Here is a 26,715-nt window from a genome sequence, read left to right as displayed (position 1 = left end):
ATATTTATAATGAGCTTTGCCATTTTTCCGCTAGAGATATTATTCCATCAGTGTAAAACTTTTCTGGTTTCTCGGCGAAAAACTGCTACAAGTAATTTTAACAGGCTTCTCTTGAAGCTAAATTTACTCTATTCCTTCCTTCTCCATTGACCGAAACAAGTGGTAGTTCGATGGGCTATGTGGTGAATGCATCAAAACTTCCCAGCCAAGCTCTCACAGTTTGTGCGGAATCATTAAAGATGTTTGTAGTCTAGCTTTGTCCTAATGGGAGACGAAGTCCTTCCTGTTGATCAGTTCTGGCCGTTTTTTTTTTTTGATTGCTTCCTTCAATCTCATCAGTTGTTGACAGTAAAATGTAGAATCAATCGTTCGACCAGGCTGGAGCAGCTCATAGTGGATGATTCGTTTCTAACTCCACCAAACACTCAGTATAACCTTTCGAGGCGTCACTCCGGGCTTTGCGACAATTTTTTGAGCTTAGACCATGATATTTTTCACACATTATTGTCGTATTTGATCCACTTTTCGTCTCCTGTTACCATTCGCTTCAGAAATGGTTCGATTTCATTTCGTTTCAGCAAAGAATCGCAGATGTTAATTCGGTCCATTAAATTTTTTACAGACAATTCATGTGGTACCCAAACATCGAGCTTCTTTTTGTAGCCAGCCTTTTTTAAATGGTTCAAAACCGTTTGATGATAAATGTTAAGTTCCTTAGCGATGTCATGGCTGCTTATGTGACGGTCCTGGTCAATCTTTTTCATAATTTCATCGACTTTTTCAACGATAGGTCGACCAGAGCGAGGTGCATCTTTCACATCGAAATTTCCAGAACGGAAGCGAGCGAATCATTGTTGTGATACACCATCGTCTACGTAAACTTCACAAATTTCATTGGTGGCTTGCGTAGTATGCTTTCCTTCTTTATACAAAATTTTCAAAATATAGAGAATTTCTTCATTATTTTCACTTATTTTTGATCAGCTGTAACTTTTTTCAAAAACCCCGAATTTAATTAGGGGATTAGTTAAATGAAGCTTAAAATCTCAACTTTCCAAGACTATATGGTATGACACAATGTGATTAATACCACTGGAGATATACGACTACAAAGACATCTATTGACAAAATACGAAAGGATTTTTTCGACTACCAAATGTTTCTGACATTAAAGATATAAAAAATTCCGGTTAGGCTTCCAGCTTGCGGTTTCTAAATAAAAACTTGGCAAAACTTTTGATTACGAACCCGGGGCTTAGAGAAGTCTGAAGTTATATTCGTTATTTTATACAGTGTACCTTGGAATGGAAATCACTTACTCAATATTCTGAGAAGCGATGCTGTGAAGTACCATATTTATTCTGACTTATGAAAGCTCCCCTTATTATTTGAAAAAGTATGATGCAATAAATTAAAATTTATTTTAACAGCAGCCGGGAAGTTTTTACAGCAAAGAATTGAAAAATATTTTATTCATTCATTCAACAAAAGCTCTTTGGAAATTTCCTCTGTAGTCGGCAGATTTTTTGTTTCGTGAATTTTGTTTAACTTTCTCAATTAACACCATTTCTTTTTAACGGTTTATTTATTGTATTTTTAGCAATTCATCACACATTTTTAAAAATTATTTTAAGAAATTTTTAATTCTTTCCAAGCAAATTTATTTTTATTATTAATGTAATTTTATGTCCTGGAAGAATGCACATTCATTGAGTTTTGTAATTTTTGTAAAACTGAAGTGTCATGTAATTCGTCAAATAAATTTAAAATTAAAAAAAATACAAACACATCTTGAATCTAATCTCACGTGTTGTTCACACCGACGTCGATTAATGGCATTCATTAGCATAACTAATTAATTTCCGGCAAAATGGTCAGCGATGAACTTTTTTGCTTTGTAAATATCATTGATAAGGCGGAAAGACTGTGTTTAGAAAGTTTTATGATTGCAAGAATATTCTAAATTGTAAACGTATATTCGGGAGACCTGTATTGCACAGAATATACAGTTTTGATTACTCTACATTTGATGGTTGTTTCAGATATCGCAATAAGGACTACTTCCAATTTGAAATACTCTTAACTCTTCTAAGTTCCTTAGAAATTACCATAAGCAATATGAATGAATCTGAAAATATCGGAATAAAACTTAGCTGCCTGTATTGTGTCCCCATTTATAATGGTCGAATTCGACTTGTTTCAGCGCCCAGATACTGAATATGAGTATCTCAATGCCTGTGTTTGACTTTTTAACGAAAGCATCGGTACATTTTTGAAATATCTTAGCGAACTTCAGAGACATTTTTCCTGATAATAGTGTGCGGTTGTGTCAAAAATCGGTCAAATCGGGATCCTAGACCCTATATGCCTCATTTCCTATTCAGCAACCGCCCAGGGGAAACCGTTTTGAGTCAATTGAAGATATTAAACATGAATCACTACGCCCATTGAAAGCTATTCCGCTAATTGACTTCAAAAGCGGTTTTAAGGATCGGAAAACATTGGCACAACTATATAGGGGCCAAGCAAGATTACTTAGAGGTGAGGCGATATAGATTTTTTTTAGAATAAGTTACAAATTTTACAATTCTGAACAAAGTCTTACTATTTGTTGCTCATAGCAGTACATTTTATCAGCTTTTTAGTGGCGATGTTCGGGAGAATGTGCAAATAGCAGCAAGAGCACATCACTGCTACGAAGTGAGCAGCCGAGACGATTGGGATAGGAGCCGAGGCAGCCAAGCAATTGGTTTCCGGCGTGCACTCACCTATTTGTGGATGTATATGTGTGCGTGTGTGTTAGCGCGCAGATGTTCGTCTGTACGAAGAGGCAGCGCCAGCGCAGCGCGCGTCGTTCAACGACAATTTCGCGCCGAAAAAGACTTGGAGCTGATGCGATCACCAACAAACGCTCAGTGTTGCTCGTGTCGCCAAAGCGCCTTGTCACGCTACGTCGTGTTGTCTTTTAAGCGTCGCTTACGATTATTTCTGCATTACAATCATTACATTTTGTAAGCGTTTTACAGGGATTAAGTGTGTTTTATAACCTAATGAATACAATGAAATGAAAATTATATAAATTTATTAAGTGAAAGTGTGTGGAGAAAATTATAAAAGCGCTGCAAGCGTATATAAACGGATTGTGAACAATGAGGGATTGAAAATATTTAGAAAAAAATAAATCCTTTGAAATAATTATAACAATAAATAAAAAAAAACAAAATTAAACAAAACAAAAAATGGAAAATATAATTAAAATAATGCGTAATAAAAATTTTCGAATATCTTCGAAATTTTGAAAAATTCGAATATTTTCGAAATTATATATAATGAAAAATAAACTGAAAACATTTGAAAAATTGTGTAAAATAACATAAATTTTTTTTTAATTTCGAATATTTTCGAAATTTAATGAAGATTAAAAATAACAATACATCATGAAATATTTCGCATATCTTCGAAATACTTTTGTAAGAATTACATTAAAAACAAGAAAGGCTTTAAAAAAATGTGTAAAATAGCATTAAATTTTTTTTTGAAAAATTCGAATATTTTCGAAATTACTTATAATGAAAATTTAACTAAAAACAGGAAACTTAATTTTAAAAAATTGTGTAAAATAACATAAAGTATTTAGTTTTAAAAATTTCGAATATTTTCGAAATTATTTTTAATGAAGATTAAACAAAAAACAATAAATCCAAAAATCTGTGCTATCAACTACAATTAAAAAAATTAAAATATTAAAATTGAAAATTTTCGTAAGAAAAAAATTTTAGTCTAATACAATTTTCAAAATAATAAATTTTAAATTTTTTGGGTTCAAAAATATTTCGAAAACTGCTATACGAAAATGAACTGCAGAACTAAAAATTACTTATTTATATGTATATGCATTTGAAATCTATATAATTAAAGGGAACAAAAATATTGGCATTAAATTTTTCGTATATAATTCGAAATGTTTACTAAAAAAATACATATAAATCCAAAAATATTTGCTTTAAAAATCAGTAAATAAAAAATATTTTTGTACTTATTTTAATTTTTTTAAACTTCGAAAAAACTTTGAAATTTTCATTAAAAATTTTCGAATTTTTCAAAAACCAAAAAAAAAAAATCTAAAAATATTTTAAGTGCGTTTCAAGCTATAAAAAAAATCTTACCAAACGTACTATTAAATAAATAAATATTCTAAAATAATATAAACCGCAAAAACAACAACGACAGCATCTTATTTACACTGTTTCCCAATATATTGTAACTCATCAGCAATTCATATTTCTCGTTGCACTTGAAATTCTTGTCGCCGTTATGCTTGTGTATGAATTAATTGTAGCTTGAAGGTTGTGGGCGTTGCAATTTAGCATATTAATGGGCAATTTGATGTCTTATAGGTACATACGTGTGTGTTAGTTGCCCATATCCGCAGCACACGGCAGACACAATATTTATAGTAAATATTTTTGCCGAGATATTTCTGTTAAAAGTTTTTGTAAAAACTACTTCTGTGAATTGTAGGAAGTTTAAATAATAACTGAGGATATGCATATACATAATATAAATATTTATGAGAAGAAACTATTATATTTCATAATCTGTAGTTTTCTTGTGTACTTCATTAGAATATTTATATCAATCAAATTTATATCTCTTTTGTATGGAAGGAACATGTTATAGTCATTCAAACAAATTTTGAAAAAAAAATTATAATTCCACTTTCATAGAAACCTTTTCCCTCTTTCCTATTGGCAAAAAACTGGAACAGTCGATTTTTTCGAACTTCTTTTGAGGCAATTTTTTACTGGCAAAATCATTCGCTGCATACAGTCATAGTTTAGGCAGTAATCAATTGGTGCCCGGTTCATCGTATAAGTTGATGTCTAAACACCTCCCAATCAAGCTTACGGCGCTTCTGGCTAACCGTTCTGTTCGTGAGTTGTTTTTACTTTAACTTTTCATAGGCATCCACAAATTGAGCTTCCTTTTGTATCCAGCATTATTCAAACTAGTTTCTTAGTTAAGAAAAATTCCGAAGGTTTATTGAAGTTTACTTTCTTCTACAAAAATTATTTTTCCAAATACTTTCTAGTTTCTCCTTTGCGAAATTAAACATTTTTCCCAGTAAAAATGGGTGCAAGACCGAGGCTTTTATGATTCATAAGAAATGCGCCAAAATGTAGGCAACATGTTTTATAATATTTGTGCTTAGATCCATAGCAATACTGTATAATACATCACAAAATTATAAAGAAGGTTTCTCCATAAATAATTTAATATTATAGCTTTTTTATATCATTTTACCATGTATTTACAGTCAGTCTTGTCAAGGTCCTTTACAAAGAATGCGCCAAAATGTAGGCAACATTTTTAAAAAATTTTCTACTGGGCGTGCTCCAATTCTTGTTAGAATACAAGTGGTTCTCTATATATCAGTATCCATTCTGTGAATTATGCTCGTGTATTTCCTATATTTAGATTTCTCTACTTTGGATTAATTCTGAAGCTCACAAGGGACTTAAGCTGCTTACCTAAAATTTTGTTTTTTAACCCGAAGTGCTTAAATGTTGTTAAAACATTAATTCTACCCTCAAAATAACTTCTGAAAGTGGTAGCTTATGAGACAAAAATATTCGTTTATAATAATAGTTGAGTTCAGCCTTAATTTAACACAATTCGCTATGCACTGTGACCTCACATTTAAATATCGCACTTTAAGTTTATGACTTTTGACTCTCTACTCAAGTTTCTCATTTATAAAAATCGTTTGTAAACATTGTAAAATAACTTCGCTGCCATATAATTGTAAGTCACTGCACAATTATTGAGGCAAGGCAATGTAAAAAAAAAACAACAAAAATAATTACTAAAACTTAGCAATAAAATATTTACTTTATGTTTTGCTGTGCCATGCTGACTACATATTTATGCGCATAATAAAACACAAGTTCAGTCGAATTGATAAAAATCGATGCGGAGCGTTGCTAGCATTTTAATCGTTCGATATATACATAGCTCTCCGACTGATACCTTCCAACAAAAATTAAAAAAAAAGAAAACTAAAAAAAATCAGAAAAAGGCCGACGACCACTTTGCTTTCTGCCATCTGCCGGCCCTGTACTACATCTGCCTCCGACCTAAAACGCGCGCCACCTGCGCTTCTCGGCGATATTTTTTCGCCGCCGCCGCTTGCCAATAAACAGCCAAATTGGCGCGCTGTGTCGTCGCCTTGTTGCATTCGGTGCAGTGGCATACTTTGATTTTGATGGTCAGCAAGTTGCGCTCTACTTTACGGTAATTTATGACATACATAATCGTATACAATCTTTTATTGCATACATATATTATTACAACTGCATTACGGTGCATTTATTTATATACGCTTTTGTATATATGCTGATGCTCCTTTTTCGACTGCTGTTGGTGGCATCAATAAATTTCGCATAGTCATCAAATGTTTTGGACAACTACACAAGTAATTAAATTGCCAGTAAATAATTGTAATTAGTTTGTTAGTCCGTAAATGTTGAAATTCGATGCCGACAGGTTTGTATGTAATCGATTTTTTTTTGGGTATTTTACAACTTGTTTTTTGTTTTATAACGGTAAATAACAGCTTGAGTGCATAAAATTCGTTCTAATTACGATTGTTTCTTTGCATTTAGTTAATACAAATTGGCATTTACTGAAGAAGTCTCCTTGACATCTTAGTTGCAGCTACAGTATAAGGATTTATTGCTTTTTATATAGTATTTCTATCGACTATATCAAATTTCAAGTTCAAACAATGCAGCAGATTTATTTTGCAGGGTGCTTGTAGAACAAACAATTGAAAGATTTAAGACACGAACTTTATTTCAGTAACGCAGTCTACTTCGATGGTGAATAGAAAAAATATATTTTTTTTTCAAAGAAAACCAGTTTAAAAACAAAAAAAAATATTTAAAAAATATTTTTATACAAAAATTTTAAATATAAAAAGTTCTAAAAAAATAATTTTATTTTAAAATTTGTATTTTTATTTAAAAAATAATTTATTATCTCAAAATTTGCTTTCTTTGAAAAATTTTTTTTTTATATATATTACATTTTTTAATTTTACTTTTATATTTTAAATTGTTTTCATTTATTTTTTTTTTTAATAATTTTATTTTTTGTTAATAAAAAATGTGTGTTTTAAAAAAATTTTTTTAATCTTGTTTTTATATTAAAATTTTTTCTTTTATTTTTTTCAAATAATTTTTTTTATATATGTTATTTTTTTCTTAAATTCTTTTGTTTTTTTGACAAATAATATATGTACATACATATGTATGTGAAATACTGCACACGATTTTTGAAGAAAAATTGGCACCTTACTTTTTAAGAAAATTATATATAATATATAATGCGATACAAATTATTGCTATAAACTGCAAACAATTTTTTGTAACAATTTTTTCAATTTCAAATTAGGTGGCAACTTCATATTAAAAAAAATCTCTTCGAAGTAAACAAAATTATCCTTGACGGTAAATTTAGTTAGCAGAAAAATAATTATTTATGGATACTGATGGCAACACCATTTTAGGTTTAGTCAAAGCTTTTGGAATTTCATGATTTAACTTGATAAATACTTTATCAATTGCTTTAAATATATTTTTTTAAACACATTTTTCTTTTTTACTGGCGTAGAGCGTTCTTTTCAGCAAATAAATTCAGTAACTCAAAAATTAGGTGGCAACTCTAAAACAAAATTTTAATGAAGATACCTTTTATTTAGTGCTATGTTATTCAAAATAATTGAATCAAATGATCTGGCAACCTTTTTATGTTTTTTTATTAACACATTTTATTAATAGCTTTAGAAAAATATTTTATACACAACAAAACTGCTGTATAAATTCAAATCACAAAGTAAAAGTAGAGTCAGGTGGCAACTCCACACAATGATTTTTTAATAGATTTCGCTTAGATACCTTTTCTGTTATTAGTTATTAATATTTTATTTTATTCAAAATATTGAATGAAATCCATCTGGCAACCTTTTTTTTATAATTTTTGTTGAAATACATACTTTATCAACTGCCTTAAATTAATATTTTAATTTCAAGACAAAATGTCATATACTCAAGTCCAGTCTGACAAAAATTTCATATAAAGTTAGATGGCAACACCACAAAATAATTTCGTAAAGCTTGTTTAAATAACTTTTCTGTTAATACTTTATATCAAATGCATCTGGCAAACTTTATATTTTTCAGGTGGCAACTCCACAAAATAATTTTGTAGAGACACTTGTTAAGATAACTTTTCTGTTATTATTTTATAATATGGTACGTTTATTAAAACTATTTAACTAAATGCATCTGGCAACTCTTTTATATAATTTTTGTTGATTTAAACACTACATCAATACCATAAAATACCCTATTTTATTTTAAAAAATATGTGACTATTTCTTATATAGTCAGGTGGCAACTCTATAAAATCATTTTGCTATAGCATTTGCTTGGAATTTACACTTTTATTTCACCAAATTTTATATTATTTCAAATTATGTAACCAAATGCATCTGGCAACCTTTTTATATATTCAAGGGCTTTCAAATTAATCCAGGAAGGTAAGAATGTTAATAATTAAAAATCTGAGAAAATGCTTGAAAATACAGTATAGTATAGTAAAGACATACATATACACATACATACATATATGGCATATGTGTTTGCTTGAAATAAGCGAATAAGTTATCTTATTGCCCAAGAAATTGAAACATCAGCAAATAGACTTTAAGTGATTGATCAACCCCAAGCCCAAATTCGTACAAAATCCAATAAAATAAAAGACAAAAGCATTAACACTTCCATTCACGAAGTGCGAACATGAGTAAAACGAAGTTATATTTGCTCTTAAAAGTTAGTAAAGCATTACAACAATGCGCACACGCATATTTAAAATGGTCAAAAGTCTCTAAAAAAACGCTCCCAAGTGCTACACACAGCCTAAGATGGCAAACTGGCGCTTTGCTACACATTTTTGTAACGGTTATTTGCAATACTTAAGCAAAAGTAGGAACTAAAAAAGAAATTGAAAAAAATTTAGACTAGGTCGTTGAGACTTGGGAGGTGCCATAGTGTAGATTTAATTAGCCAAACTGTGTAAGTTAACATGCGCCAAATGCAGCTTGTCCACTCGCCGTTGAAAGGAAATTTTGTAATTGTCGATTATTTTAGGAGGAATTGAACTACATATATATTTATGGTAGTATGTACATAGCGTAAAATGTTTTCGAATATCGAAATTCGAATATATAAATAGACTATACAAGTGAGCTCTAAAAGCAAAAAAGAAGAATTGTGTTAAAGCTATCATATTACAATAACACTTACATTTTTGTTATTATATTTCTTGTTATTGTTTCATAATTTGTAGGCGCTTATCGATTGGCACTCACATTTCCGCTTTATAACTCCTTGACATAAATGAAAATAATACTTTAGTTGTTTGCAATATAAAATTACGAGTGAAGGAGGAAAAAAATAAAGCTGACAGATCCAAAAAAAAAAATTAATAAAAAAATAGTAGCAATAATAACTGGCAGCCCTGTGCACAAGTATTAGGTAAAGCTTCAACAATTTTGATATTATTTTATTATTTATTTATTTTTATTATTTTATTTTATTTTTTTAATTTTTTTTTTTTGTATTTTTTTTTATAAATTTTTTAACTCAAGTTAGTATTTCTGCTATACTTTTCCTGTCACACTTTTGCCTGAGTGACAAGTGTGGCTTTGGGAAATTCGATGCTGTCGTGTTGCTGGTCGTGCACATTCGTGCCACATAACTGTACAATCACCTGTTGCCATTCGTCTTTAGGCCGCACAGTTACGTCAGTGTTATTGAAAACCATTTGCGACTAAAACATACAGACGAGTATTTATTTTTTTTTAATTACAAACAAAAAGCAATATAAAAACAAAAAATAAATAAATAAAAAATCAATAAAAGTATTGCGCGAAGTGATTGTGTCATCTAAATTAACTGTATATAATAATCTATTTCTAAGTGTTATTGAAGGCCTTAATCAATTGTGGAAATAAGTGAATGTAACAATTTGTAAAAAAAAATAAAATAATTGAACAAACACAAATTTGTGCAATAAATAATATATCGACTCAATTAAGTAATTTATTAAGAGCTCTGAAGCATCTGCGCTACACGTACTAGGTGTTCGAATTTCTGGGTGGATTTGACGATTACATAAACTTAAAAATGGTAAGTTCAATGGAGACGTATTTCCATTAAATTTTTTATTATAAATTTATTTACTTGCCAATATTATTTAATTAAATAAATACTTATTAATTGAGGATATTATAAAATATATTTCTGTGCTAAATTATTATTATATTATATAACTAAACTATATATTAAAGCAATGATTCTTAGTTCTTCAGATATTTATATGTATATATATTTTTTTTACAAAAGAGTACCCGGAAATTGTAAATAAAACGCAAAATATTTAATTATTCATCAATATTTATTTTGTCGCCTTCAAATAATCCCAGTCAGATTAAAAAACTGCCAACGATTTTTCTAGTCCTCGAGACCCTTTACATGAACAATTTTTAGTATGGCCCTCAGCTTTTTCAGCGAATTTTCTTTTATTTCTTCGATCTACTCAAAATGGGCTCTACGGAGCGCTCAATTTCACTTTGCAGAACAAGAAAAAAAAACACACGGAGCCAAATCTGGTGAATACAGGGGTTAATCGATGTAGTCATTGCTTTTTTGTTTTAATTATCACAGTGTAAATTCCATGAATTTTATTAATTCCAGCCGTTTTCGATGATGTTCTCACGCAAATTACTCAAAATGGCCAAAATGAGGTCCCTATTGACAGTCTGCCCCTCCGGAGTAAATTCGTGATGCACCAAACTACGAATATCAAAAAGAATAATGAGCATCACCTTGATTTGTGCGCGGCTTTGGCATGGTTTTTTTTTGGTTCCGGCTCGTTTTTTTTCAGTCCATTCCGATGGTTGTTGTCTTGTCTCATTGGAAGTTATTATGCCTCCATGAATGTGTGCGGAATTTGCACGAGCTAGCATGTCCAAAGAGACGTGTTTACGGGTCCCTTTTTGAAAAAAATTGAGCTTTATCGGAACGAGTTGAGCAAGAACGCATTTCACGTCCACCAAAATCTTCGGAATGATCTCGCGAGGAAGGTCGAGCTCTCTTGCCATCTCTCTAACACTTGCCTGACGATTTTCATGCAACATAAGTCAAAAGCATACACTACATTTCTCATATTTTAATACACATCTTAATCCAAATTTCCATACACTTGTTAAAAGCCTCGGCTGTGGTGGGCTTAAGCACCTTCAGTGCCTTTAGTTTTTGGGTTTCAACGCTTTTTTGGAGCGCCATTCGTTAGACTGTTAGACAGTTTTAACGTAATATTCATACACCTACGTCTCGTCACCAGTAGTGAAGCATTTAGTGAATGTAGGGTGCTCACCTACGTTGCCAAGCATCTCTTTTATGACATCTACTCAATATCAGTTTTGCAGAGATTCAGTTCCTTTGTCAAGAGCATGGAATTGACCCACTTCATATCCAAAATATTTACCAGTTGTTGTTAAGATCCTCTGTTACCTCTCTGGCTATAGTTTAATTATCATTGACACCCCCTAAAAGGAGGTTGTACCAATCTACAAAACATTTTTTTTATCGATTTGGTTTGTGATTGCTGTTTAAATAAAGTAGATAAATTTTGGATTAAAACAATTTGTTTTTTTTTTTTTAATTTTATGAATAATCTTATCGATTTATTCGTTTAAATTTAATACTGACTGTACATAATTGTTATTTGTTCAAGTGAAAATTACTGTATGCACTTCTATAAAAGTTATTAGTACTTGTTGCAAGAGCCTTGAAGAAAAATAGTTTTTTCGCACGCGGTTGGTGGCCTAATGACACTTACAGGCATTACATGCGAATCGGATGGCAGGAGAGTAGACATGAAATACTGGAACACCTCCTTTGCTACTGTCCAGCCTCATCTAGATCTCCTCTTATTTATCAAGTTGTTCGCAATTAAAATGAAATATTAAGCCACTCTTAAAATATGCAAAAAGCGTTGATGTCCTATATGACGATGCTTCAGTTCGAATTAAATTGAAGTTCCAGTTGGCATTATTTATTAAGAATCATCAGGCCTACGGATGGCGTGACAGCCAGCCAGTAGTATATCCTAAAACGACAAATGTAAGCCTGTAATATTAGGTAATTTAGATATTAAACAGTAGAGTGAGCTTCTGTAATCCTAATTTTATACAGAATCATGTTAAAGTTGCGTAGATTTTACAAATTGGGTTCAATTAAAGACTGTTTTCTTTCCTTATTAACTTCATTTCCGTTTAAGTGACTTATTTTCTCTTTTTTGCCCCATCAATCGATTTCATGTAATAACTTTGAATGGTTGAAAAAAATATTGTAAACATTCTAATAAAAAAATTGGATGTCTTAAATGAAAACCTCGAAATCGAAATATTCGAGCTGGTGTATACGCTCTCAAAAAAAAAATAAGAAGAAATGCTGTATAATATAACTGTATCGGGTGTAAACCGCGTAAACAATACGGTGAAAATAATAACATGAAAACAAATAAAATATTGCTCACACTCTCTCTCTCTCATTCCCAGAACAATCGACCAGTAACCAGTAATTCGCTGTAATGAAGTGCTCGCGTATTTTACCACAATAAATTCGCACATGCGCACGACAACCTCACTTATCATTCTCAGTTAAGCGGGCAGCTTGCGTCTGTCACAATATATTAAATGATCTGTTTTAATTAAATTTCTTGTTGTTAAAAACAGATCGTGTTTGATAAGCGTGGCATAAATTAAGCAAAAAAAAACTGAAGACATTTTACGTTATAAATAAAAAGTGTAAAGCGTAAGAAATGAAAACTGAAGCAAAAATAACTCAAATTTGAATTGCTGATAATATGAAGGAAGTTAAACCATGGTACTATTTATACAGATACTTATCTTTATGAAGGACATGAAGATATACATAAACTTATGAATATACATATATGAAAGCATATAATGAATGATAAATGAATGACGCAAAATGGCAATTGTTGTCAACGCAATGACATATTTTTAAAGAAATATTTAACATAACTAATGTGAGCCAAATATAAAGCTGCCTCCAGGCATAACTTACATACGCATACATATATGTATATACATACATATGTAAATGTATATATAAATATGATTTTACTGCGCTTGCGCATTAATTGTGTGAAGTTGTAAACAAAACATTTATTCAAAAACAATCATCAATAATTTCGGTGGGTTCATTTACTTGCATATTTTGCGGCAATTACGTGCGTGATAAAAGAGGAACCAATTTGTCGCTCACAATTTCGATTTGAGTGAACGAAATAGTATGCAAATATATGAGTTAATAATAATACCATAAACATGCTTTTAGCAAATTTAGAATGCAAATGCATAAATTTATTCGAAATGTTAATCACCTCAAATATTTATTGACAGCGTAAATATCTTAAATGCCAGCTGGCCGAGCGTCACTCAGTTTCTTGAATGAATAAAGCCTTTTTAAGTAGTCGTATTGAGTAATGCTATGCGTAAAATTTAATTTTAGAAATATCAAAAAAAGTTTGTGAAAAAATAGAATAACGGGGATTGAAAGTATTTTTCATAGGGCACAAAGTAAAATCCCGAAATTTCGGGATTAATTATTATTTTTTATCCAAAAAGTTATATTTTGAGAGCAAATTATTACATTCAATCCCGAAATAATCTTAGTCCCGAAATTTCGGGATCTTTACAATATGTGTTGTTGTTAATTACATTCCAAAATAATTTTAGTTCCGAAGATTCCGGATTTTTATAATGAGTTTGAAATACGCAACCCATATTTAAAACTATGAAATATCAGAGTTTCTAAGTATTTTTTATACGAAATTTCGGTATTGAAATGTTCTATTATCCAAATAATTATATTTAAAGAGAAAATTGTTTCATTAAATCCGAAATAATATTTGTATAGAAATTTTTGGGAATTTGACAATAAGATTTAAATAAATTTTAAAGTTAAAAAAATAAGAACTCAAAGTATTTTTCGTAGAAATAGTGAAAATTTATGGCTATAAATGCCAAATTAATTAATATTTTTTTTCTATACAAATAGTGTTATTAATAATGAAACAATTATGTCTTCTTTAAAATCCCGAAACTATTTTAGTCCTGAGATTTAAGGATTTTCATAATAGGTGTCAGTCTTTTATTTAAATCCAACGACCAATCATGTAAAATTTGAGAAAATTTTCTGACCCTAAAATTTCGGGTCTCGCAAAATCACGGAGGTATTTATTTTTTTTGATTACTTTAACAGTGATGTTAAAAATCATAATTTTTTGCGATTATTCCCGAAAATTTTCTGGTCCCGAAATTTCGGGATTATGAAAATTGATATAACTTTTCATCAAATGGTATCATTAAAGTGAAATTATTAATTTTTCTTTTTAATCCCGAAATTACTATAATCAAATTATTAAATTTCGGGATTAGTAGAAAGTTGATATTATTATTTTTAACGTAATAAACTCTCAATTATATTATATTAATAGTTAAATCTCACGCAGATTCCCGAAAAGACATTTTGAGAATCCCAAAATTTCGGTATTACAAAATTTGTACAGTATTCTGTAAGCATGAATGAAGAGCCATCGCCAAGTTATTTCAATTTTTGTAATTTTTTTTCTTCTTAAACATTAACATTAATGTAACACATTCGTACGTCCTCTATTTTAATTACAGGAATTAATACATACACTTAACTTAAACTACCAATAACACTTCTTATTACTGACTTAAAGCAAATATTTCTAATTCTATGTTAAATTGCTGCTATTGATAAAAATAATCAAGAAAATCCAACAATAGCCAAAGCTTAGGTTTTACGTGGACCGCAAGTTGAAAAAAATTCGAATGCTTGCAACTTTGCCACCAATTACTGATGATTGCTTTTAGTTTGACCTATTGACTGCATTCAATGCAACGGCAAGCCTTATTATACCATAAACAATTCTTATCAAAGCAATGAAATACTGTAGTAGTTTTCCAAATTTAATAATGGGATGGGGTGGCAACGCCTCCGCATTTTTTGCTCTGTCTACTTAGCGAACTTAAATGAGGCCTCTGTGCCTGCATTGTTGTCGGTCTTATATTTTGCATTTGTTGTAAATTCTGTTTATTTGATTGCCAGCTTGCAATTAATATTGTTGCAGAGTTCATTTCGGAGAATTAATACAAAATTGATTTTTTTTTGGCAAAAGTTGAGTCGAAATTAATAGACAAATTAAATTTTTTAATTAATTAATGTGGTTTTTAGCAAAAGTAAAACGTGTATGCAATAGTATTTTGAGTTGAAAGAAGCTGAGAAATGATTTGATTGATTTTGAAACATTAATATGGAGTTTGGCGCAGATTTCCGCAATTAAAATTGTAGGTAATTAATTAAGCGCCAAGTAATTGCGCTTAGAAGAGCTATATGAAATGTTAATTAATTGGGAGGTACATATATAAAATGATACTTTTTTTCTTAATTGGATTTTCGAACTTCAATATCAATAACTATAGTTGATGGTTTGTGCTCCTGATTTTCATGAGATGTCTCTTTAGTGTTCTGGTTTAGTTGGTTAGAGCTGTTTTCATTTTAAAAGTCAATTACTCTCTGGAAATCAAGTATCTTTCCATATTTTAACAAGAACTTAGCTTCTTGGATGAGTAAAATCTGTTTAAGCAGTCGTATAGAGTAGTGCTATGTATGTGTAGAATTTAATTTTAGAAATATCAAAACACGTTCGTGAAGAAATAAAATAACGGGGACTAAAAGTATTTTTCGTAGGACACATAGTAAAATCCCGAAATTTCGGGATTAATTATTTTTTTTTTCCAATTAGTTATATTGTTAGCGAAAATTACTACATTAGATCTCGAAATAATTTTAGTCCCGAAAATTCGGAGTTTTTAAAATAATTTTAAATAAAATTCACCAATTTTATAAATATAAAAGAATTGGAATTTAAAGTATTTATTGTAAGATACTATGTAAGGTCCCGAAAATTCGGGATTAATTATTTTTGTTTTTAAAGTTTTAAATTAAAAGAGAAAATTTTTTCTTAAATCCCGAAATAATCTTAGTCCCGAAATTTCGGGATTCTCACAATGGGTTTTAAATATGCACTACAGCTTTGAAACTATAAAATATCAGGGTTACTAAGTACTAGTTAAGATTACGAAATTTCGGTATTGAATATATTTTTTATCCAAATAATAAATGATAATGAATTAAAGTCCCACTCAATCCAACCAAATCCAAAAAAAAGCTAGTTTGGATTTTCAAATCACCAAAAAAGCATGCATTTACTCCAGATATTATTTGCTGCCGTAAGTTTAAACATTTCATATGTACATATACATACATATGTATGTGTATGTATGCACAGTAGTAGTAAAATCAGCTATGTATGAAAATAAGTGATTAAAGAATCGCAAACAATCGCCGCCGACATCGCGAACCGCCACGTGAAGGCAATAACCAATGAGGGGTCAACAGAGTTCGACTGAGGGACTGAAAGCTTGGCAGCCAAATAAAAAAGGAAAAACAAAAAGGTAGAAAAATACCGGGCGGCAACATCAGCATTACACGGCGGCAGCAGTGAGCGCGGTGAAATCGCTTCTATTGTTGCCACCGCTGATTGAGTTTGTTGCAAATATAATATTGCTGGCGGCGGGTACGGCCCCTCGGCTGCTGATGCTGCGAACTTTTGACGTTGATGGAGAACAAATCAGGTACGCGACTGGTGAAGGAAGCAACAAGAGTTAGAAAAAAATGTATAAAATATAAAAATGTGTAGAAAATAATTTAAAATTAAAAAAAAAAAAATATAAAAAATACAAAAAAAAAATTTAAACAAAGAAATCAAAAAATCACAAAAGCATTAAATACATAAAATTTAAATAAATAAAAAAAGTAATAAAAACACCAAAAAGCATTAGCAATAACTTCTGCGGCAATAAATTATCGGTAAAAGGCAAAGCTGCTGCGCAAAAAATTTTGGCATTTGTAGAAATTGTTAATTCATCATTTGTTTAAGTAATTGAAATGATTACAATCGAGTCAGTAATTTCAAGCAAAAAGCAGCAAAAACATGCTCAAAATTATAACAAATAATAATAATCGAAGTTGAAGAAGTAAGCATTAACCAAGTTTAAGCAAATAAAATCGAGGCGACTGCGCAGAAACTAAGCAAAAAGCAGACAATACCGCAATTTGACTGATTGTTGGTTTTGTGGTCTTCCTCATGCAATTTTGAACCAACTTTATATTTTGGCAACGGCAAAATAAAAGCAGTTTTGTTAACCAAAAACTACCTTTGCCTTATGGCTTTTGGCTTGCCATTAGTAATGAGCTTTGGTTGTACAAATACTTTTTGATTGATGAGCTTTAATTGAATGATGTGCTGTTATTTGTTTACAATGTGGCTTCAGTAAACATATGTGAGAAAAATCCACTGCAAAACATTTACTTTTGTTGAGTTTTTTCATATTTTATTTGTTTAACTTAATGTGCTTAGCTATTATATTAGTAGGAGTATGAGGAAGGCAGTACGTGAGTTGAGCATGTATATTTATAAATTTATATACATATATTTACCTTTATTTTCCAAAACATTGATGGGAGGTCAGTGTTTAATGCTATTCACACCCAACACTGACAGTATGCATGTGAGCATACTTGAATCCAGTCGAAGGAGGCTGCATTCTGAATGCACAAAAGACTTAAGCAACGAACTCGATTTCATACAAGTGGGGGAGTATGAAAGAAAATGATGTTTTATTAACAATAAATTGTTTTATACAGATGATGTATTGCTTTTTATATATTAGATATAAATTATGAGTATATATGCATGTATGTATGTACATATATAAATATCAACACATTTATGAGAATATATTAATGAATATGCTTGGTGAGGCTATAAGTTGAAAATAACTTATTTGATTTGTATATTAATGTGTAATGCAATAATGATTCGAAAGTATTTTGGGGTGCCATATATTTAAAAATATTCACTATAATGGTTTATTAGAGTTATTGTCCGTTGAAGATTGTATAGAAATAAAATTTTAAAAATTAATAAAATATTGCGAAAATTGTAATAAAATAAGATAAAAAAAATAAATAAAAAAAGTTCGCAGGGTAAACGTGTATATTTTATTATAAATATATTCTTGCGAGTTTCTTTTACAAAATTCCAATTAGATTCCAATTTTAGAAGCTCATAATATAGCGTACCCGCTTGAATCTTGGCTTTGACGGTGATTTGGCTGATTGGATACATCACATATGATGTTTTTGCGGATGTGGTTATTATAAGCAATCCGTTTATCAACACCAGTCACAATGCGGTGCAAAAACTACTTCTTTTTGTATCGTTTCAGTAATATTTCTGACGTGTAAAATCACCTTTCAACGTCATTTGGCTTTTATTAATATGTCTGACTGCTTTTAAATCTTTTAAAAAGACTGCTTAAGTGATTTTTAAATATTCTCTGAACTTTTTTTGCTTTTAGCAACAATATCCATGGATTGATGCCAGCAGGCAAAAGCATTCATTGGAAGCATGTTTGAAATAATGATATATTTAAAAAATTCAAATATAATTATGAAAGTCTAAATTTATTGGTTTAATAAACTATTTAAAGTATTTTATTTTTTAGTGCATCAACATTTTTTAAAAATGTAATTGATGCTGCCCGTTCAGTATATATGTACAGGGTAGGCCATTTAAAGTTGACCCATTTGTTTGTAAAAAAAAAGAACAAAAGAAAACAATGTTTTTTGTTCATTTCAAAAATAATTTATTTTGGTCCAAGGGGATTTGTTTCAGCTAATATTTAAAAATTAGATCGCGTAAATGGGCACCTTTAGCTTTGACAGCTAAATGCACTCTTTTTTCGACATTTTCCATGACTTTGGCCAATGTTTCGGATGATATGGCGGCTGTTTCACGTCGAATGTTGGCTTTCAGTTGAGCTAAGGTCTTTGGCTTATTAGCGTATACCTTGGGTTTCAAATAACCCCACAAATAAAAGTCTGGTGGCGTCAAATCTGGTGATCTCGGTGGCCAGTCAACATCACCATTTTTCGATATCAATCGCCCGGGGAAAAATGGTCGCAATAAATTGATTGTTGGTCGAGCTGTATGGCATGTAGCCCCGTCCTGTTGAAACCAGAAGTTATCCATGTCATTTTCGTGAATAATGGGTATCACAAAATCGGTTATCATGGCTCGATAACGCTCACCATTGACTGTTGTCGTGGCTCCATCATCGTCTTCGAAAAAATACGGTCCGATGATCATATTCGCGCAAACACCGCACCAAACTGTTACTTTTTGGTCGTAAAGAGGCTGTTCTTCAATTAATTGAGGATTTTCGGTGGCATAAAATCGGCAATTTTGCTTGTTTACGCCTCCATTCAACGAGAAATGTGCCTCGTCTGACATGATGAGTTTTCGCCAAAAGTCAAGTTCGTTTTCAGCCATTTCGATGGCCCATTTGCCAAAATTAAGGCGTCGCGGATAATCAGCTGGGTTTAGTTTTTGTGCCATTTGAATTTTATATGGAAACATCTTCAAATCTTTATGAATTATGCGTCGGAGAGTGGTGCGAGAGATGTCTAATTCCTGAGAGCGGCGATAACTCGATGTCGATGGAGTCTCCTCAATACTGGCTCGTACAGCTTCGATATTTTCATCAGAACGTCTTGTGCGTTGTCTGGATGCATGACGGGCATTACTGAGATTACCGGTGTTCACAAATTTTGCGTATAAAGACTTAATTGTGTTCTTAACTGGAGCACTTTTCACTTTATTTTTTTTGCGAAACGCACGTTGAGTTAACACAATTGAAAAGTTATTTTGAATATAAAGCTGAACAATTTCAGCGCGTTCTTTTGGAGTGTACTGTTCCATGGTATAAATTGTCTTCGAATGACGCTTCTAACGCGGTATGACATTAGCCGATTTGTCAGCGCTGTTAAAAGTTACAGCGTTGCCAGATGGGTCAACTTTAAATGGCCTACCCTGTAGTTATGTTAGACAAAGCAGTAATTGACTAGTGTGCTAGCCAAAAAGTAATAATAATAATGTTTTAAGTTTTCACAATTAGCCAAAATATTTATTTCGTATAATTTAAAGTAAATATTGGTCATATTAAAATTTTAACATTTTTTTTGTCTTGAAATTTATACAATTTTATTATTTTTTTGATATATGCATAATTTATAGAATTACTCAATGAAAACCTAATTGCGCAATACATGTTTTTACTAATTTTTTCAAGTTGTTCTTTACCTTATACCAATATCTGTTATATTTGGTTAGTAAAATTAATATATGGGCATTGCTGATGACTCTCTCTTTAATACATACTAAACTATTGGAATTTATTTTGTTGGCAGGAAATGTATAAATTTCATAAAGATAACAGAGTTGTAGCACAAATAGTTCAAACTAACGCTTTTACGAATATTTAACTCTCAAGACTGAGCTCAAAAGAGCTATTAATAGTTCCACATAAAATATAAATATATAAATAATTTGATTTTTTAGTTACCTCACTTCTAAAATAAACCTCAGTTCCTTGTTCAAAAGTGAACTTATAACTTCCATTTTATATTATTTAAGTGTCGGCTTTTATAGCTTCTATTGAGTAGTCGAAAAAGACTCTTCGTATTTATAATCAAACTTCAACTTATTTTTTTATATTTATATTAATAAATAAATAAACAAATATATACCTTTTTGCCACTTTTTCGCTAGAGACAGTATTCGATTAGAGTAAATCGAAATTTCGAAATGTCCATAACGGAAGCGAGTGAACTATTTTTGTGCTTCCCTTCCCTTTTTTGTATACAAAAATTTCAAAATATAGCGAATTTGTTCATTATTTTCACTCATTTTTGAACAGCTGTATTTTTTTTCAACTTCCGCGAATTTTTTTTTTTGGTTTGGTTTTGGTTAAATGAAGTTTAAAATCTCACCCTTCCAACACTATATGGTATGATACCTATTGACAAAATACAAAAAGACTTTTTCGACCACCAATACATAAAATATTATTTTTAAGCTCTCAGCAGGCTTACATTTAATATTATAAGTACATTTATATTTACCAAATAACTCATTTGTTTTATACATACAAACATTTTGATTTCGTTGGAAATAAAAATAGTCACGCAACACATCATTATATTTTGTTTCAGTTTAATATCTTTTACACTTTTTAAAAAGATTTTTACTAATAGTTATTTAAAAATTTACAACTTATTTACCTCATTTATATTTGTGGAAATGATTTAACCTCCTCTGAGTTATGAGTGTTAAGAGTTGCTTTCAGCTTATTCGCAGCTTCATTACATATTTTTCTATCAAACTCCTCTCAACCCAAATTGTTAAACTCTGTTCAAACACATTGTAGAATTCGGCAAACTAATGGCATCCACAAGTAACCATAAATATAAACGTTGCAAAATTCCACCAATAGCTTGTAAACCAACAGCGATATCTGTAAAAATAACGGTGTGTGATAATAACAGTGTGTGTATTCCTCTAATTCTCATTCAGCTCACACGCATTGCCATTTTCATGCAAGTTTTGTGCTTGGCTGTTATGCGGGCGTTGGCAACAGGTGTATGTTGCCACTGATGCAACAGCGCCAACTACAAATAGTGGCGTTCAAGCGCTTGGCCTGTTCATTAGAGCCACAATATCGTGTGTTGTTGTAATTTGTTGTTGCTTTTACAAATGCGTTTTTCAAAGTATCGGCTGAATTTTGTTCAATGCAATGTAATTATTTTATTAATTTTTGAAATATGCCGGTTTTCTTTTAATGATTTAATTACCTACCACTCTACGGATATATCTTTAACCTGTGATTTGATGGTATTAATATAAGAAACTATTTAATATGCATTTTCCTCCTGAAAAAAACGACAGCTCAGTTTTTTCTTGAATATCTTTCTAGAATCCATCAATCTTTCGGAGCGTTTTCGATTTTCTTTTATTTAAGTTTTCAAGAAAATAGTAGTCCAGAAACTAGTCATAAGGTTATGGTTAGGTTAAGGGGAAAATCATTACAGGGATCTCATTTGGACAGCTAAGTACGCTGATCCATTGTGGTATCTGAAAAACTCATATATACTAGAGCAAAAGAGCATTACAAATCGACGAAGGGCTTTGAGCCTCCCACAAATTTGTTGAGACGGTTAATTTCAGTTTCCACTATCTGTTCTAGTTTGCCGCAGGTAAGACTACCGAGATTCAAGCTTAATCGTGTAAAGGCTGGACAGTAGAGGAGAAGAGGCCTGGATGTTTCCACCTCTCCATACAACTTTGACAACTAGCGACCGACAAGATTTTAAGCCAGTGTCCAGTAAGAACTCCTATAATTGGGGCAAGATGAACTTTGTTCAGGGCAAGTAGTTCAGTAGATCTTTTGCCTTCCACTCAAGGCCAAAAGGCTCTCACAGTCACACAGGGAGTGATCGTAGGAAGAAGATGGCACGTGTCCTCACCAAAAATAGAACAAACGAGCCTATACTCGCAATACTAAGATTAATGGCCCACAAATTCACACTTAATGGGTCAATTTGCGTTGAAAGAAGCATTGGCCGCCAAAATAATATGGCGCTGACCTCTGGCACAGCATGAAGAGGCAAAAGCAAACATTAAAAACAAAAACTAAACAATAATAATAAGACCAAAAAAACGAGCAACAAAAACAGCGCAACTTAAAGCATTTGTATTAGGCAAAATTAATGACAATGACTTGTGGAACAAATGAGCAATGCCAGGCAAAAGCCATCACTCACAAAATGAGCGTTAATTGTTGTTGCCCGCTTTGTTTTTGTATTTTGCAGTTTTTTTCTTTTCCATTCAACTGTATGTATTATAGCGGTTGTTGGCGCTGCTTTGCGGTTGCTGATGTGCTAATCCATCACTATTAGACGCTCCAGCTGTAGCATTGCGCATGCGGATGAGCTTGCAGGCGAGTCGAGTTGTTTATGGAAATTTGCTTGAAATGCAGCAAGCGTCTAAGAATGCGGCAAAAACGCGCAACAACAACAACTACGTACTGCAATTGATAGTCATTTGTGCTGTGGAGTTCGTTGCACAGCAGAAATAGTAGAACAAGAAGAAGCAGCAATGGAAGAAGACAACAATAACAAAATAGATTTCATTCAAGGTTTTTTTGTTTTTGTTCAGCCAGCAAACGACCTTATGCTGCCGCTTCGTAGCTCATAAAATGCGCAGAATAAGAACACCGTTGTGGCGCTCGAGCGGCACTTTGCGGCCATAAAATGGTTGTTGCCAATAAAAAACGCAACGCTTGCGCAACGCTTTAGCCAATAGCAAATAAATTGCGGATAATTAATAAACACGGTACGTGTCATCGTCGTCGCCGCTGTCGCTGCGAGGTGGAGCGACCGTGCAAAATTGTGGCAGCGTGAAATTGTGCGCTGGAAAACGGAATACCAAGTACTGGGTAGCGTAAAAACCCCGTCGAACTTACAGTGCGCCGACTACCAGAAGAGTAATGCATACCTATGCTTGGTGCTCTGACAGAATTTATGAGCAATAAATTTGACTGCAGTTCTTAGTTAAAAGCAAACTACTAAGTGCAACACTCAAGCATAAATAAATTGTGGTGAACAAGAAAAACCCAAAGAAAGCACATCCTATTAGAAATTTACATTTGATGTCAGTATGATATTAGTAATAATTTGTAAGCATTATTTTTAATTTAAGCAATTTTGTGCTTTTGCAAGAAGGAAGTAAAAGCTGAGTAGTGGTAGACATGGGTTTAAAATATAATACAATTTTTTCATGAAAAAGAGTGTGAAATGATGCAAAGTTTTTGCTATACAAATTTTTTTATTTATTTTTATTTTTATTTTTTTTTAGATAAGTAATTTAAATAATTTTAATAACAAGAAAAAACATTAATTGCGGCTGCAGTGAACATGCGAGTATAATATTCTTCTAAAACAAACAAGTTTTCTATACAAGGACTTGATTTAGATAGATCAGTTTGTATGGCAGCTATATGTTATAGTGGCCCCATTTAAACTATATATTTGAGTATTGATTATAGCGCTACTTGGGAAAAATATTCTATGCCGAATTTTGTGAGATATCTCTTCATATTAAAAAGTTTTCTTTACAAGGGCTTGGTTTCGATCGATCAGTTTATATGGCAGCTATACGTTATCGTAGTCCGATCTAAAATATATTTACAAATATTATAGCACTACTAGGAAAAATATTCTATGCCAAATTTCGTGAAGATACGTCTTCATATTAAAAAGTTTTCCATACAAAAACTTCATTTTGATCGATCAGTTTGTATGGCAGCTATATGCTATAAGGCTCCGATATCGACAGTTCCGACAAATAAGCAGCTTCTTGTAGCAAAAACAATATGTGCGAAATTTCAGATCGATGTCTCCAAAACTGAAGGAATAGTTAACGTATATACTGCTGGAACTGGCTTCAGTAAAACCGGTTTAAATGCCTCACGAAAAATCCCAAATTTGTGTGGTATTTAGGCGGGTTGGGTACCCAAAAGACACCGCTTCATCTTAACGTCTAATCGGTCTAATAAGGTATAGCATAGATCCATAAATCGATAAGCAAAGGATTTATTCATCTTTAACTATGCTTGAGGAAGTCGATGAGAATAATTCCAAAAGCCAAATAGTACTGACTATAACCTTGTTGGACGACATTTAAATGTTTGGCCGCTTTAAATGATTTTTACCGGTCTACAACGATTAGTGAACTGCGGAATCGGCCTCAGGTGTATACTAATGTGCGGGATTTCTTTAGATACTAACTTATTCTAGATGAAAGGAAGATGAGATATTTAGAGATATTTAGTCCATGTTACAGTAAGTGTCGATTATTGGGAGCATATAAGCTATCATAATGTTGAGAGCTTTCCCAAGATCGTATTTCTATCGTTCCTTTTACCTCTTCTATAATTATAGAGGAATTGCTCTTAGAACGATTAAATTTTTTATTTACGTCGTTTGATACTTTCTGGCTTAAATTTCTTTGCTTAGTTCTTTGAAATCATCGGCAGAAGGGATCAAGGTTATGAGGTTAGGTATTTTTTATAATAGTCTTAGAAATTTGATAACGAGCGAAGAACGTTATTATGAAAACTGAGCTAATCAAATATAAATCGACTCCAATCTTTCGTTTGGATTCTTGATACTCGTAATAAGGGAATATACGAAAAGACTTAGCAAAGCGACAAGATCTCCGCTTTAAACAAGTCATTCGAGTCTGAAGGATAAATGAGTTGGAAGGCAGTTCAAACTAGCAAATTTATAAAAGAAAGCAAGCATTGATATGACAGGAAGATGTCGGATCTAAAAGCTTAAAAATTTACTTATGCTCATGACCACTGCTGCAGAGTCTACGGTGAGATTTCATTGTAACAATAACTTGGCACCGATAGTAAGGGAAAAAGTTTTTGTATTATGTGGCAGCCCAATGCTGAAAAAAAATACATCTGTAGATTTCTCAATAAAAAATATTCGATAAATTGTAGATATACATATTTTTTTCATAATGTCTAGATGCATTACAGCACTGTATGGAACTTAGACTGTATAACTTAGTGGCGCAAATTCTGTAAATTCACTTCCCTTTCGTCAAAGAAACTCTTACATACCTTTATCTCATATCTTACATAGCAGATCATTTTTAGGCACTTTGAGCTACAGAATTTAGTATATGTATTTAAAAATATTGAAATAATAAATATTTTACTTTTTGTAGTTCAGAAGATACATAGCATTTGCTTCATGGCGTAAGTTTTAAAAGCGTCGAAAAGAATCCCTCTTTGAGTCTCTTTCTAGCTATTAAGGTAAATCTGTACATTTTACGCTAAAACCTGTAATCAAATAAATCCATCAAGTTTTATTATACTTCTCCAGCATTTACTGTTATTTATTTCCGCATGTTAATACATAACCAATATTTGTAAAATTAACCAAAGACAGAGATTTTCATGTTTGTCTATTTGCATATAAATTAAGAGTAAAGAGTAAAAAAGGTAAAAAAAAAATGATTAACAAGCCAACTTAAGTGTGTAATTTTCACATTTAACCAGTTATTAATGCGAAGGCGGCAGCAATGCTAAACAAGCATGCATAAATACATAAACGTGGAAGTTGGTTGGAACAAAAAAGCTTGAGCGTAACCGGCGGCGCGGCTGGTCCCGCTGATGGCAACAAGTTTTCTGTGACAACATAATCGGCTTTGTGGTAATCAATTGTATGTTAAAGCACACACAGGTACACAGACAAACAATCAAACAATTGAAACAGCGTGCATAAAATGTTACAGGCAGACATAATTACATGCATGTTTGTATGTGTGTGTGTGTGCATGTTGGCTGGCACGTTTATGTCAGAGCAAGCGAGCACGATCAGATTTCAAGTTCATGGTCACAGCGTTCATTCAATTGTTTATACATACTTGTATATATGTGAACACTTGTAGGTTTATTTTTATGTCAGTAAGCTGTAATAAAATTGTGTG

At 31.6% G+C, this 26,715-nt stretch overlaps 1 protein-coding gene across 5 annotated transcripts in view; it reads left to right on the top strand.

Moving 5' to 3' along the window:
* The first annotated feature begins 2,854 nt into the window (after nt 1-2,854).
* Nucleotides 2,855-26,715, top strand: part of LOC105222456 (putative mediator of RNA polymerase II transcription subunit 15) — a 41,089-nt gene continuing 17,228 nt past the window's right edge. Inside the window, exons 1-2 of one of the 5 annotated variants that reach the window (XM_049457527.1) lie at nt 2,855-3,011; nt 10,056-10,253. In XM_049457527.1, the coding sequence (XP_049313484.1) occupies nt 10,251-10,253 (3 nt within the window). In that variant the 5' untranslated portion in view covers nt 2,855-3,011; nt 10,056-10,250. Of the gene's footprint in view, nt 3,034-9,943; nt 10,254-26,715 lie in introns of all 5 variants that reach the window. The other 4 variants (XM_049457526.1, XM_049457529.1, XM_049457528.1 and 1 more) reach the window with 4 other exon arrangements.

The sequence above is a fragment of the Bactrocera dorsalis genome, chromosome 5 (assembly GCF_023373825.1).
Source record: "Bactrocera dorsalis isolate Fly_Bdor chromosome 5, ASM2337382v1, whole genome shotgun sequence".
Taxonomy (NCBI): Eukaryota; Metazoa; Arthropoda; class Insecta; order Diptera; family Tephritidae; genus Bactrocera; species Bactrocera dorsalis.
This window is presented reverse-complemented; position numbering and strand designations above follow the sequence as displayed.